The 14,488-nt window shown below is 35.4% G+C and overlaps 1 protein-coding gene across 3 annotated transcripts in view; it reads left to right on the top strand.

Moving 5' to 3' along the window:
- Positions 1 to 11,237, top strand: part of LOC124177536 (regulation of nuclear pre-mRNA domain-containing protein 1B) — a 33,960-nt gene extending 22,723 nt beyond the window's left edge. For 2 of the 3 annotated variants that reach the window (XM_046560003.1, XM_046559995.1), the window contains exon 5: positions 10,613 to 11,237. In XM_046560003.1, the coding sequence (XP_046415959.1) occupies positions 10,613 to 10,762 (150 nt within the window). In that variant the 3' untranslated portion in view covers positions 10,763 to 11,237. Of the gene's footprint in view, positions 1 to 10,573 lie in introns of all 3 variants that reach the window. The other variant, XM_046560014.1, reaches the window with a different exon arrangement.
- Positions 11,238 to 14,488: the final 3,251 nt, after the last annotated feature.

The raw sequence follows: 14,488 nt of genomic DNA, 5'->3' as shown, positions 1-14,488 counted from the left end.
TTCAGCTCGTGGAACTAAATATTAGATAGTTACTTGTAAACAGTTCGTCGAACTAAACGTTCTGTTATTGAAAGAGCACTGCATGGTTCGTATAACTGACTGTTAGTCAGCTGTCATAGCTGTACGTTGTTCAGCTCTCTCAGCTAAACAGCTTCGTTCGAAGAGCTAGACCAGAATTTTTCGGCTCCGCTCACAGCGCTTATTATTAAATAGTACAATTATATTGCTATTAGTATTATTTTTCATCATTATTATCATTATTTATTCAGTGTCATTTACATATTTGAATGGACTATTTAAACAATTATCTATCAACTGTATTTAAATCATACTCATGAAATTTGAAGGTTATGAAATATGTCAACGCACCAGAGCACAGCGCAACTTACAGCTCTTAGAGCAAAACCATTCAGCTGTGAGAGCTGAACAACTTGCAGCTATCAGAGCTGACTAATATATAGTTGCTGTAACTACAAGATAGACCGTAGAGTGCGTATAGTTACTGGAGCTGTAGAATACAGCTCGCCGAACAGAATTTTTTTTTCCGTGTTCTTGGAAAATTTTGAAAAAAATACGCGCGTTTTTCTTAATTTATTCTCTAAAAAACATGTAAGTTTGTAAGTGGAACTCTGATGCAAACTACATTTGAATAGCGATTGATTCATGCGGGACGTCATGCCTGGCCGCGTACGCGGGCGCACCGAAACCGACGCTTGTCCGCTTTACATACAAGGAATGAAGGTGGGCATAATACACACGTTCAATTCAACTTCATTGAATTTATCATATTACGAAATTATTTATTTCATTATATACTGAATATCGGCTTGAAACAACAGAAATTTTCAATGTAAAGACGCACTTAACTTAAATTTTAGAACATAATATTACAAATTTGAAACCAAAGCTCTTAGCTGTGCGACAACTACTGTACATCAAGAATAAATAGTAAATATAATGTCCTTTCTGATTTCTAAAATGAAATAGGTCACAGTGTTATTCAATTAATTACGTACTGAATAACGAACTCAAAACTGCTCAGCATAAACTTCAGAACGATATGTACATTTGAATAAAATCTTAGTAAACCGCAAATTTACATTTCTATTAATATTCGATTTACTTGTAAACCAATGATTCTACTGACTTCTATGCATTGGAATATGCTTTAGCAACAACTTTTTTCTTTGTAATAGGCTTTATGTAATGACATGTCAACGTACCACGTACTAACTTCGCTTTTTCAAATCGAGCTTGTAATACGGCTTTTTTCTTATTAGCCTCATTACTGAAAAAAACTATGTCGATATTTTTAATATTCTTATTATTTTTAGCCCAAGAACAAAATTTGCGGGGACTATTTATCGGTTCTTGTGATAGTTCTAGGCTGCTTTTCGCGGCTAATTTTTTGAGGTCGCCCCCAATGCCATCACAAAGCTCTTTTCCATATGATGTAGCAAAGAAGTTCCATTCTGCGCTAACTCCAAAGTCTTTTTTGTAAGAACATTCGTTCAAAATTTTTGTTTTGTTTTTATACTGCGCGCCGGCTCCATCCGAGAAGTGAATAATGCTATGAACATCACGTATTTCACGCTTTAGAAACTCCACAAATTTTCGATATCATGTTTGAGGCACTCTGAAATTGCTATATAATTCTTGTGCTTAATGGTTCCGTCTTCTTCATAGTAGGCAACGAAAGGTTGTATCGTCAATTGGTGTTTGTTCCAGTATACACCCTGAATCGCGTTCTGGAGAACAAACGCATAGATTTCTGCAAAATAGCAGACCACAAAATATTTTCCTGGTTCCAATTATTCGGAAATAAGCGGTCTGCTGCTGAGCAATAAATGCATGTGTCATCAGCGATTCCAGTTGTGCTCAAAATTTATCCAAGAAATCTTGCACAGGTGTTTGCATAGTTTCGAAATTTGTTCTATCCACTGATACCCATTGTCTGTACCTCACGGTATCAATCAATGCCTCCTCGAATGATTCTTCCAACTGCTTCATTACATTTTTGGTGCCTGAACAACTTCTACACTGATTTAGATAACATTTGGCTGCTGGTGGGTTGCACATCATTCGTTTCAAACAATCTTTCCAATCATTCAATAATTGCGACGTATTTTCTGTCAATTGTACTATTCTTGCACCATCTAACAATAGTTTGACATTTTCATGGATTGTGCTTATACAAACTGAATGAGTCCCACTAGCTCCAGGGAGTACGCAGTGTTTTGGCCTAGCTCACAAAATTTAAAAAAGTCGATCTTCAACTCGGGGTACTTTTCCTCGAAGGTGCGATATGTCTTTTAAATTGGAAAGAATCAGTCGTTCCTACTTATGTATTTTCTGATCGTTTTCTGTAGCCGCAATTTAAATTTTTTTCTACCCGCCATCATACGACTAATGAGATCAGATGTATAAAAATCCACAACACAGGTCAGTGTATCTTGGCCCAACTCTTTACCAGTCTTCATGTTGGGGGTGGGTTCTTCTGCAGTTTTTTGGCTACGGTAATCATCCGGTTCGAAACATCGAAGTTCGTATGAATTTTGAGAAATTATCAATTTTTAAATATTATTACAATTTGAAGCTTTTTCTTCTGGTCATTTGTACAATGAAAATCTTCTTTTAATTTTGAATGATTTCACTATTTGTTGTTTTCTCTTCCGATTCCGTTTCAATTTCAACTTCGATATGAAATATCTTTGCAGCTAGTATTTTGCGCAATTTTTTCAATTTGTCTTGAGGATATTTCTTCTGCAGTAATTTTATTTTACTAATTGGTGATGTTCCCAGATCAATTAAACTCTCATTTAATTTCAAAATATCCACATATCTTTTCCTTGGCGTAGAATTCTCTTCGGCGCTTGACGATTGAATTACCGCACTGGTACTAGTATAAGATTATTTGAAAATTAAAAATGAGGCTAAATCAATATTAAAAATCTTTTACAAAGTATGAGGAGTAGAGTGAAAATTTTAATTTAGTTATAAATATAACCACACATGAGCCGTCATTATGTTTAAAATTCATTCATTCATCCATTCATTCATTCCAAGTGTATATAGTTAAAACAGTGTAAATTGTTAAAATGGGTGGATATCGTTGAAATTATAAAGTATTGTCAATAACGGTTTTTCGTCGAGGCACTATATTTGCTTATTGCACTTTTAATGTTCTTCGTTTTATCGTCTCTTTTTAAATTTGGCTTGGGTTTGGAGTGTTTAATTTTTGATTTTAATAGGTACGTCCTCGTCGTTTAAATTTACTTTTTATTCTCAGTTAGTCGACTATTTCAGAGAGGAACACCTCCGCACCTCCTTCCTCCTGGAGAGACGTAGACCAAGCCCCCCAATTTCAAATTTGTGACCAGGTTCCCCACTCCCTGGGTCTAACCTAATCACTCGTGCCGTGTTCATCGCGCGGTTATATTTGAATCATTACATTTGCCTCCCTTTTGTGATGGTTAGGTTTATCATAATTATCACAAACACCAGTTATTGTCATTGTTCATTATCCATACTCAAATTTATTATATAATTATCGAAAACTGCTTCATGTCCACCGTTCTCTGCACATACTTCAAATTTCATCACCTTTTTGCATTATTAGCACTGGAAAGTTTGTCACACGCATTCTTCCACACACATTCATCTACTTGTATAAACTAATTAACAATCTTCTGGTTTTCCGTTATTCCGATTATTACAATCTCGTCCACTTAATAAAAAATTAAATCTAACTCACAAAATTTGCTTGTCATTATTCTCTGTCGAGTCCAAAGTAGAGGATGAAATCAATTTCATTGAGATTCATACGAGTGAACTACATTATTATATATATTTTTTTTTTTTTTTTGAATATCAATAAACTTAAATGTATATAAATTGCTTTCAAAATTGATTCAGGAAACTAGGAAGTTTGATACTTGCGTAAATTTAATCTATTATATGTACCTTTGACATCATTTAAATTTTCTGGATTACATAACACGAACGCATTCTTTCCAATAATTTTTGTAATCTTATATGGTCCATGATATATGTGAAAAAACTTATGAGTTACTCTATCAGCTGCATTAGAGGGTAGTGGTACTTTTAATAAAACTAGATCATTCTAGATCACTTTTTGTTGCTTGCGTCGATAACGAAAGTTCTTTAACAGTCTTTCCATAGCTATCATATCTTTAGTTTCTTTGTCTACTAACTCTCGCAAAGCTAAAGGAATTGGATAAATTTTTCGTACAATTGGATTTGGTTTAGTTACTTTGATTTCATGTTGAGATACTTGAGTACATCCGGGTTTATTGGAAAACAAGACTTGATACTTTTTACGAAGTGCACAGACAGTTTCAATCTGTACATTACTGAGTGTCGTTAGACTATGCACGAAGTTTGAAGACTCTTTAAAAAAATTATGATCCTCTCCATGTATTAAAAATCTTTCATCTTTCTTTAAATTTTGAGATCTTTCTTCCTCATTTGTTTCTTCTAGTTGTTTATGACTACTATTTATTTCAATGGCTTTAACTAACTTAACAAAATCATTTTCACGAGGTAAATTATTTTTATACATTTCACAATTGAGATGCTGTGTATCAACATCATTATCATTAACAATATTATTTTCATCAACTATCAATTCAATTTCATTTTCTAAATGGCAGTGTGGTTGTTCATTATGAATCAACACATCAACTCCACAATTTTCTTCACCAATAACAAATTTATCATTTTCATCACTTAAATCTAAATTAACATTTTGCATATTTATGATTTGAATTAAAGTTACTTCGTTATTTGTAGAGGATACCAATTTATCTAAAGGTTCCAAATCAAACAACACCGTTGGTATACCGATATGAACACCGTTGACTTCCAGCATACGATCTTTGTAATTTATTATCACTTCGTTTTTCAATAACCAATCATTACCAAGTATTATACGATTAGATAAATGTGGAATAACAAGACATGAATATTCTATAACTTGATTTGCCAAATGCTATTGTAAGAAAACTTGTTTTTTAACAGTTATAGTTTTTCATCCAATAGCTGGGATTACCATTACTTTACTAACCGGGAGAATATCTAAATTTATTACTGTCATTAATCGATTGAAAAATTCTTCGGATATACATGTCACTTGACTACCAGTATCAAGAAGTGCATGTATTCTAATCCCCAAAACAGTAACTAAGACATGTGGACATCTTGGTACAGTTAATCTTGAATTTTTTTGGACATTTTTTTCAGTACCAGTTACATCATAAGATAGGTCCGTAATATAATCAAAAGGGTCACGACAAGTTATTGGACCTTGATTCAACGCGCCGATAGTCAGTTTAAATTTTGTTGTTGGTTATTACTATTGTTATTATTATGATTGCCTGTTGGTAAATGATATCCATTCGACCTTTGATTTTGTCCAAAGTAAGTAGGTGGCGGATAACTTGTGTTGGGTAAACAAACACTAACAGCTGTTGGTACAGTATTTTGAAAATTTGGATTCGTAGATACCCCGTTATGTTGACTTATCTGTTGATATTTCGGTTGTGCGTTAATGTGACCTGGTTTATTGATTTCGCTGGTATTATACGAATTGTTGTTAAAAGACTGTGAGTTTCGAGGTTTTTCACGTTCTCTTTCTTCATAAGTTAAATCTAACTGAGCTCACGCGGCTTCAACTCTATTATTATCGGAAAAATCAATTGCAACTAACGATTCCCTCACTTTAATCGGCATTTGTTGAATAATACTATAATTTATTTCGTAATCCGACAACTTGGGTTCAAAATACTGAGCTTCTTTAGTTTGTTTTAAAAAATACGTTTGCAAATTATTTTCACTCCCTTTGAATTTGCGCATCAACCAACGATTTTTTTCTTTGATTCTTATAGCTACGGAATAAAATTCTTCGAAAAATGCAATTTTAAAACATTCGTAATCGTCAAACCTACTTTTTTTCCATCAAACCAAATTTTAGCTCTACCATTTAATGCACCATGAATAACTAGTATTTTTTGTTCAGCCGGCACGTGTTTCACATCGAAATACCTTTCTAAATCGTTTAAAAATTCTCTAGGATTCGTGTTATCCTCCCCAGAAAATTTAGGTACTTTTATCTCTATTTGAAATGATTGCAATTGGTTTATCAAACCTCCTACTAACCTTCCTTCAATATTTTGATTTTGTTGAATTGGTTCTACTGCCGACAATCTTTCTACCAATTGACGTTGTCTCTCATTTTCCTCCGTCAAACGTCGAATTTCTGTCATCATCGCGTCCTGCTGCTGCTTATCACGCAAAGACTTGTCCAATTCTTTTTGTTGGTTAGCGAATTGTTGTCGTTCTAGTCTCAATTTGTTCAAATCATCACCTCCTTCAATTCCAGTCGCATTGTCTTCACGGTCAGAATTTGAATTTGTCGAACCAGGTGCCATGTTTTTATACTGAATATTTCGGCCGCTACGTGTAGTTTTCGGTCTAGAAACTGGAGTTCGTTTTACTCTACCCATGCAATTAATTGAAAATTCTAAATTCTATCTTAACCTCTTAATCATTCGCACTTTTTTCCTAGTTATCGAGCCTTCGCGTTGGGCGCCAATTTATAAGATTATTTGAAAATTAAAAATGAGGCTAAATCAATATTAAAAATCTTTTACAAAGTATGAGGAGTAGAGTGAAAATTTTAATTTATTTATAAATATAACCACACATGAGCCGTCATTATGTTTAAAATTCATTCATTCATCCATTCATTCATTCCAAGTGTATATAGTTAAAACAGTGTATATTGTTAAAATGGGTGGATATCGTTGAAATTATAAAGTATTGTCAATAACGGTTTTTCGTCGAGGCACTATATTTGCTTATTGCACTTTTAATGTTCTTCGTTTTATCGTCTCTCTTTAAATTTGGCTTGGGTTTGGAGTGTTTAATTTTTGATTTTAATAGGTACGTCCTCGTCGTTTAGATTTACTTTCTATTCTCAGTTAGTCGACTATTTCAGAGAGGAACACCTCCGCACCTCCTTCCTCCTGGAGAGACGTAGACCAAGCCCCCCAATTTCAAATTTGTGACCAGGTTCCCCACTCCCTGGGTCTAACCTAATCCACTCGTGCCGTGTTCATCGCGTGGTTATATTTGAATGATTACACTAGGTTGAGGATCCTTACTTGTTACTGAAGAACTATCACGGATTTTATCGATTTCAGAAATTTTTGCAAATTTTAATCGACAATAATCACAGATTTTTATATTTGCATAAGTATACGTCTCAAATTTTTCGCTGATCTTCATGAGTGCTTTTCTAAATTAAACGGATTGAAGCAACAGTCATAACTTATCTATTTTGGTATCATAATGATTATTGATGATTTAATTTTAAAGCACTTCGAAAACTATAAAATACTTGTGAGTATTTGAAGCTACGTGATCAGAAAATAGATGTGAGTCCAGCAAGACAATAGTAATACTAAACTAGTCAATTAATAGAATGCATTTTGCCAGTCAAGAGATGTCATAGATACCTGAAAGGATAATTAAAAGGAGATTTCCAAGAGGCTGATAAGAACTCAGTTCTGGTCCTAAATTTATATCTGAGAGTTTGCGCAAAAGGGTGTTCAAACAATCGGTATTGTTATTGTATTACTCGGAATATCCTGGAAATTTGTCGATTACTGGATATCTAGAACCTTTTCAGAAATTAAGTATAAACTGTAATAAACATTTCTGGACCTGTATTTAAAGTTGCGAAATTGCAAACCAATCTAATAAAAGGCAAAATTAACACAGTTTGTTACCTGACTTGAATTTCAAGTACGTACAACTGCGCGCAAACTGGGTTTGCTGCGTCCCTGACTGTGTCCACTCCAGCGCCCGACGTCCCGCAAAAATAAATCACTTTAAATATCGTTCCCGTCGGAGTTCTACCTTCAAACTTGAAGGTTTTTTAGAGAATGAATCAAGGAACATACTCGTATTTTTTTTTAACTTTCAAATGGGCTTATCTTGAAAATCACGTTTAAATAATATAATTGTTTATTATAAATGGAAAAATAGTGATTCCATAAATTTGAAATAAATAAGGTGAAATTAAGATTCAAGAGCTTTGAAATGAGTTTTTGCTGGAATCTGCACGACAAAGGGAACTGGAGATATCGACGTTTAATGGAGAGCATGATTTCGATGTTTTGAAAATTCAACCCCTTGTAATTTGTAAACCACTCGAGTTGAAAAAAAAATATCAGATTCATTCATTTTGCTCAGAGAATCTGTAAAAAAATCACGAGAGAATCAGAAATATCGAGGTATATTTTTGGCCAAATTCGTCCGACTTGACGTGGAATGACTCACATACAGATTAGTTATGGTAATACTATAACAGATTGTTGTACATATCATGTAAAACATCAATTCAAAATCGAAAATTCATTGAAATAAAATAAATCATATTTCACTCTGAAGTTTATGTGAGAGCCTTCAAATGCAAAATCGAATATTTCCATTCTTAGGTTTTGAAAAAGGTTTTGAAATTCGCAGACCAATATTAATTAATTAAAGAAAATTTAACCTTCATCCGGATTCTAAAGACTATACTATCAAAGAAAAAAATTTTGCAATGAAAAAAAAATATCGGCCATTTCTTTACTGAGTTGACATGGAATCCCCGATTATAGGTTTAGACACCATCATTTTTCATTTTATTTAGAGTGTAGTTTTTCAATTCGTCTTAGTTGCACCTTATGTTACAGAAAGTGTTACATCATGACAAAAATGCATCTAAAAATATTGGATTTTCTCCTAATTACTTATCTAGAATTTTTACCCAAGAACCTTCACAAAGAGTATGAAAAAAGGTAACAGATAAACTTAGACTATTGATATTTTCTCATCCGCTTCTTTATTGAATTTTTTATTTTATTTGTTATTATTGTTATAGTTTTTCCTCTTCCCCACTATTTATTAAGTTGACACTTCGGTCTATGATTACATGTTCTGGGCGGTGTAAACAAGGAGCAAACAAAAGTATGATTGTTCTGGGCGACGCCGCGACGTGTGACTTTAAGTGTCAGTGGCGACCTGATATTTCGTGCTCTGGTTTTCAGCTTGCTCGCTTCGACTGCCGGTGGCGCCCCTCTGCGCGCAAAGCAAATTTTTCGCACGTTTACCACATTTGATGGTGTATGTACGCGAGTTTATTGTTCCGGCACATCCATAAAGGTAACTCCGAGCTTTGAATGCGAGAACTTGAGTGACACGGGCTTCTTTGCGATCTGTCTTTCAGAACCGCGGGTTGCACTTTGCGTTCACTCCTTGCGCCGTGTTTTTGGGGTTCTTTGTTTCAACCAAACAAGTATGTAGTCAATCCCGAGGGGCGCGGCCTCAGCTGTCTCAGGAGTACGATTCTCGTTTAAATTAAAACAAAATATAAAACACAAAAAAATATCATTTGAAAGTAGATCCCTTCTTCGACGAGAGTCTAGCTGCAAATATGTAAAATACCTAAATACGATTCAATTTCCGGGTTACCACAATCGATAATTGTCTCGTTTTCGTGACCGCTCTGGTACAATGGTGTTAACAATAGTCGCAATATCGATCGAACTATTTGTGGCAACACCAAATCGAAAGTCGTAAGATTTAAAAATGAATACAGTAGGCGCTAGATAAAGTTTCAGTACAAGGCCATGCGAGCGAGTGCCCCTCCATACGCACGGTTACGCACGCAAATGCGACATCCCTCACCTTAGCGCGCCCATCTCCCACTGTGCTGCATTTTTACCCCCCACCGCGCACGGCTCTCGCTTTCGACGCCAGCAGTGGGAGCTCTTAGCAACTAACCATTTTTAAGATTTTCCTCTCCTCGCGGTAGGGCCATATATCTAGCGTCCACTGTAATCTTGTCTCACGGACTGAGTCATCATTGGTAAGCCCCTGACACTGCTGGCATACTGTAGTCCCTATTAATGTCCCCCGCCACTACATGGTACCAGTAGTCACCTGCTCATAAACCTCGGTTCCTATTGGTTATATGAAGGTTAAAAACAACAAAGAGAGCATATTTGCAGGGGCAGAGGGCGTAGGGGTGAAACATATGAATACTAGTCCCACGTTTTGTGGGGACAATAGCGGGACCTCCTGCTGTCAGAGAATCTAGTCCAGTGCCAGGAGCCTAGTCACCACACAGTTGACAATAGTTATATGAATTTGTTCTTCGAAATTTTCCCGCTAGTAATGAATTCACTGCGAGCAACAAATTTTTCGCCCAACTTAGCTGCCTCGACTTTGCTGTCGAGAAAAGTTTGAGCGTCCTGACCACAGACTTATTGTCTCATAGTCGAGACTTGTATACACATGCATCTGTGATGATGAGCAATTAATATTAACGGAAATATTCTTGAAGTATCGATATCATTCTACTTGGAATATAAAATTGTCATCTAATATTATAATATAATTCAACATTTTTTTAAAATGTAAAAACTGCAGGAATGAGCTTCTCCGTAACTATTCTTCAATAACCCTGATTTTGGAAGCAGTGTACTTTTTGAAACGTTTTTAGGTTGGAAGCTACTTAACTAAATTTCAATAAACTACGCAGGACTACAAAGAGAAGTTGAAAAAGGTGTGCGCAGTACGGACAGAAGTGAAATCACACATCTCCAATCTTCCCGATTTGACGCAACTACCTGATGTCACTGGTGGACTGGCGCCTCTCCCTTCAGCTGGTGATTTGTTCTCGTTAAATTAATTTAATTCTTGAAGAAATACATTATTGTTCTATTAAACATTTGACGAGTCATCATTTCAGTGTAATGGTGTATTATAATTAATTCACAAGTGAACCTGTAGGCAGTACATTAAGGATACCAAATTCGCACATTTTGATACGGTTTTCCTAAATTTGTAAGCACACGACAGATCTGGATCTGCCAGATGAGTTGGAATTATTTTATAATGTAGCAGAAAAATAAATCGCCCACAGCCACACAACTAGTTATCTACGGGGTGACTTTAAGAATTTTTTGTACTCTTCTGGTGGGTTTTCTTGCATTTTGTCGAATAACAACAATTTTAGAATAACGAAGTAATAATAAATGATATGGTCTGTATATGGAAATGTAAAATTAATTAGAAGTGTAGAAATGTACAACTTATGTATTGTTATTGCAAAGTTATAGTAACTGATAGTTTGTGATCAAATTACAACTTTTTGTTGAGCTTAATTTGTGTTCTTGCAGGAAATAAAGAAACAAAACGAAAATCTGAACGTGTCCTGCCGAGATTCGTAACGGTAATCTAACACTTTTATCTAATACTGCCGAGGAGCGCCACCTCGAATTTCGTTCTAATTTTGATACGTTTCATACCAATTTTGAAATTCTCGGAACGTAAAATCCTCCGATAGGGGCTCCAAGTTCAGGCGAGTGACGCACTTTTAGAGTGAGCTACGGAAACAGGAATGCAAGAAGAAATAAGAATGCCTGTCAGTTCAAGGTTTCTCGTAATTGGGTGTAGAAAGTTCAAAATTTCACACCGCCTAACGTCGAAAAAAATTTTAAACTTTGTCACGAGAAGAACATTAGAGAAAGAAAAAGAAAATTCATACACCGTAGCTGACGCGTTCGTTAACCAGATCCTGTTATATACATACAGATTGAACGGTATGGTTCACGCAATACATGTAACTGACTTTGGTGTTGTTTTCAGTTAGCGATACATTCTGAATACACATTCGCCGTTCAGGACACAAAACAAATAAAATGTCAGATACACTTTGTTTCTGTGAACATGTACAGTTATAAAGCACAGCCAACTATATCTGCAGATGAGAAAACCGTGTCACCTCTCTTTCTAGAGCTCAAAGAATCAACTGAACAGTTGGGATACATAATTGAACAAAGTTATTTCAAACCGACAAATATCTTACTATCAAAATCAAAAAAACCGGTTCCACGTATTATAATACTTTGAATATTACGATATATGAAAAGACTGTGAAGCTATAAGTAAACAGCATTCCATTTGCATTAGTGGAACACTTCCAGTTTTGATGAGAAAGGGTTTTTCTGCCGAACACTGATGTATTATAAAAATATCTCGCCGTCGCCGTCGCCGTGTCATGCATTCAGCATATATGCCCTCAGACCTTGATAGATTTAACCTCGAACCCACATATATACCCTTATACCTTGACAGATTCCCTTCACCCTCTCCCCCTCCCTTCCCTACCCCAGCCATTTCATCCGCCGCCCACCCTCCACCTATTTAACCCTTCACCCTTTTATCTTCGAGCTTCAACTTTCGACCTTCGACCTTGGATTTTCGATCTTTGACCTTTGATTTTCGACCTTCGATTTTCGATCTTCGACCTTTGATCGACCTTGGGCCTTTATAACGTTTATGCCCTTATGGCTATGCCGTTTTAATCCTTCACCCAACGTATATACCATTATACATGTGAAGATTTAACGCTTTACCTTACGTATGTACCCGCATACCTATGCAGATTCAACCCTTCACCCGACGTGTATACCATGACACCTTTTCTGATTTAACCCTTCACCCTACACATATACCGCAACTATGAAGACTTGAACCTTCACCTTCTGTATATGAGGTATTCCATGCCAACTGAGAGGTCATTTTCCCAGACCCCCGGCAATTTGCTTCATTATTTTTTATATGATTCTACAACCTAAAAAAAGCACTCACCATTTTTTTCAGATTTTTCCTCCCAACCATTCTTTTTTAAAAAATGTTACAAACCCTTTTATGGTCCTAAAAAAAAACAATTTTTTTTTTTTTTCCAAAAATTCACATAATTTCTGGGTCCCAAAACAAACATTTTGAGCCATAGTTTAGAGTGGGGAATTGATTTCTTGTATTTTTTAAATATTTTTTTAGAGGAATAATTTTTCTTATTTTGTATATACTAGGGGCTTCGCCCCTGCGCGCTTCGCGCGCCAACCCCGCCTCGGCGCTACGCGCCTCACTATTTCCTTATACAGTGTCTGTTAGACAAGTGAATTTATTTATGCTGATTTCATGACAGGTCCGCAACTGTTGATCGGTTGTTTCCGATCAACCCGACATTGCTATTGGCTCCCTATGCAGGTCTGCTCAGATTGTTTTCGTTAACGAATTCACTCACATGTACAAAAACCCCGATGCCATGCATCCCCAATTGCATTTGGCGACTTATTTTGCTATAGTTATTATTTTCCCCATAATAGACGAAATTCATAGTTTTGCTATAAGTAGAATTTCTATGGCTTCAGACAAATTAAAAACTTGTTATGATATTCGAGCCGGGGATGTAAAATTTAATCCCGGAGATTCTGTCTTGCTCTTTCTACCTCGAAGACAGAAAGGACAATGTCCGAAACTACAAAGAAACTGGGAAGGCCCTTACTTAGTGGTTAACCGGATCAAGGATTTACAGGATCCGAAAAAACCTATTTCTTCTCTGATATAACTCTCCTCGAGTTCTGTTTCATTACTTCTGCTGACATGTTTGCCAGTGTGATATATCTGAAACGATACTCAGTCTCACCTCTGCGTGTGGATCTTGAGTGTCGTATACACAATACGCCAGTGCTCGAAAAAGGCAATTCCCGTCGGGAATCATCTTGATAATTCTCGTTTGCATGTTTATTTTTTGCGTGTCAGAAACAGATACCTGAAAAGATGCTTTTTGTTTTGTTTTCGGCATCTCACTCCACCGCCAACTTCATGGGTATACTATTGTTATTATAATTTTTTTTATACTATTGTTATTGTAATTTTTTCACCTGTTGCTACTTCTTTTTCATTTCTTCAGGACTTTGTAATTAGACAGAGAGATACAAAACATTTGTTATGTTTGTAACATTTTTAAAAAAAGAATGGTTGGGACGAAAAATGTTAAAAATATGGTGAGTGCTTTTTTTAGGTTGTAAAATCATGTAAAAAATAATGAAGCAAATTCACAATTTGTATGCATACAAAATAAGAAAAATTATTCCTCTAAAAAAATATTTAAAAAATACAAAAAATCAATTTTCCACTCTGAACTATGGCTTAAAATGTTTGTTTTGGCACCTAGAAATTATGTTAATTTTTGCTAAAAAAAAATGGCGTTTTTTTTAGGCCCATAAAAGGGTTTGCAACATATTTTAAAAAAGAATGGTTGGGACGACAAATCTGAAAAAAATGGTGAGTGCTTTTTTTAGGTTTTAGAATCATATAAGAACAGGGTGGCCACCCGTCTGGAAAACCGGGAAAACCGGGAAATGTCAGGGAATTTTGTACGTCAGGGAAAAGTCAGGGAAATGTCAGGGAATATTTTGGTTGGTCAGGGACTTTTTATAGAACTCACGGATTTCAAAAGCCTTGTCCATAAAATTGAGATACTATCACCGCATCGTGCTGTATTAAATATCAATTTAAAAATTTGTATAAATGGTGGTGTATTCTTAACACTTAAAAGAAAAAT

This window comes from Neodiprion fabricii, chromosome 1, assembly GCF_021155785.1.
Source record: "Neodiprion fabricii isolate iyNeoFabr1 chromosome 1, iyNeoFabr1.1, whole genome shotgun sequence".
In the NCBI taxonomy this organism is placed as follows: domain Eukaryota; kingdom Metazoa; phylum Arthropoda; class Insecta; order Hymenoptera; family Diprionidae; genus Neodiprion; species Neodiprion fabricii.
Note: the sequence above shows the minus strand (reverse complement) of the source record. Positions and strands in the feature narration are given on the sequence as shown.